Here is a 582-nt window from a genome sequence, read left to right on the forward strand (position 1 = left end):
AAGTACTATTCTACGGCAACCCTAGTAAACCCACCTGACCGTACTCCTCTTTCTCCATGTAGTCCTGTATGATGTTCGTATACAGCTTAGCCTTCTCAAACAGGTAGATAACCCCTGGATTGAACGAGTACATCTGCATCAGAACCATGGCATGATCCAGGTCATAGTTGGCGTCTGGGTCTTGCAGTAGGTGCAACACAGTATCCTTTCGCGTCACGAGCATGGTGTCTTTGTCTTTGGCCTTGTCCGTCCCATTTCGAGTGTTCTCCAGCACATCTGCGTCGCCTGTTGTGTGTATGTATATATACAAGTATGTATGTATATATATGATACATATACTTTTGTGTATATACACGTATGTATATATATATATATATGTACGTATGAATGTATGTAAATATACGATACATATGTTTTCATATATATATATATAATTACATTTATATATATCTTGACGTTTGTACGTAGACATATGATATATACTTATACCACTTCCATCGGCCAAGTGAATGTACACGTGTGCACCCAACCGATACCGCCCTACAATACGCATATATATAACCACCACACCTATATATATAA

The 582-nt window shown here is 38.5% G+C and overlaps 1 protein-coding gene across 1 annotated transcript; it reads right to left on the reverse strand.

Moving 5' to 3' along the window:
* Nucleotides 1-34: 34 nt before the first annotated feature.
* On the reverse strand, nucleotides 35-223 carry SARC_18194 (hypothetical protein; the record flags this gene model as incomplete). Its single annotated transcript, XM_014287723.1, has 1 exon — nucleotides 35-223. A coding segment is annotated over one exon (189 nt), but the record flags the coding sequence as incomplete, so codon positions are not given.
* Nucleotides 224-582: the final 359 nt, after the last annotated feature.

Source organism: Sphaeroforma arctica, assembly GCF_001186125.1.
Source record: "Sphaeroforma arctica JP610 unplaced genomic scaffold supercont1.14422, whole genome shotgun sequence".
NCBI classification, from domain to species: Eukaryota; class Ichthyosporea; order Ichthyophonida; genus Sphaeroforma; species Sphaeroforma arctica.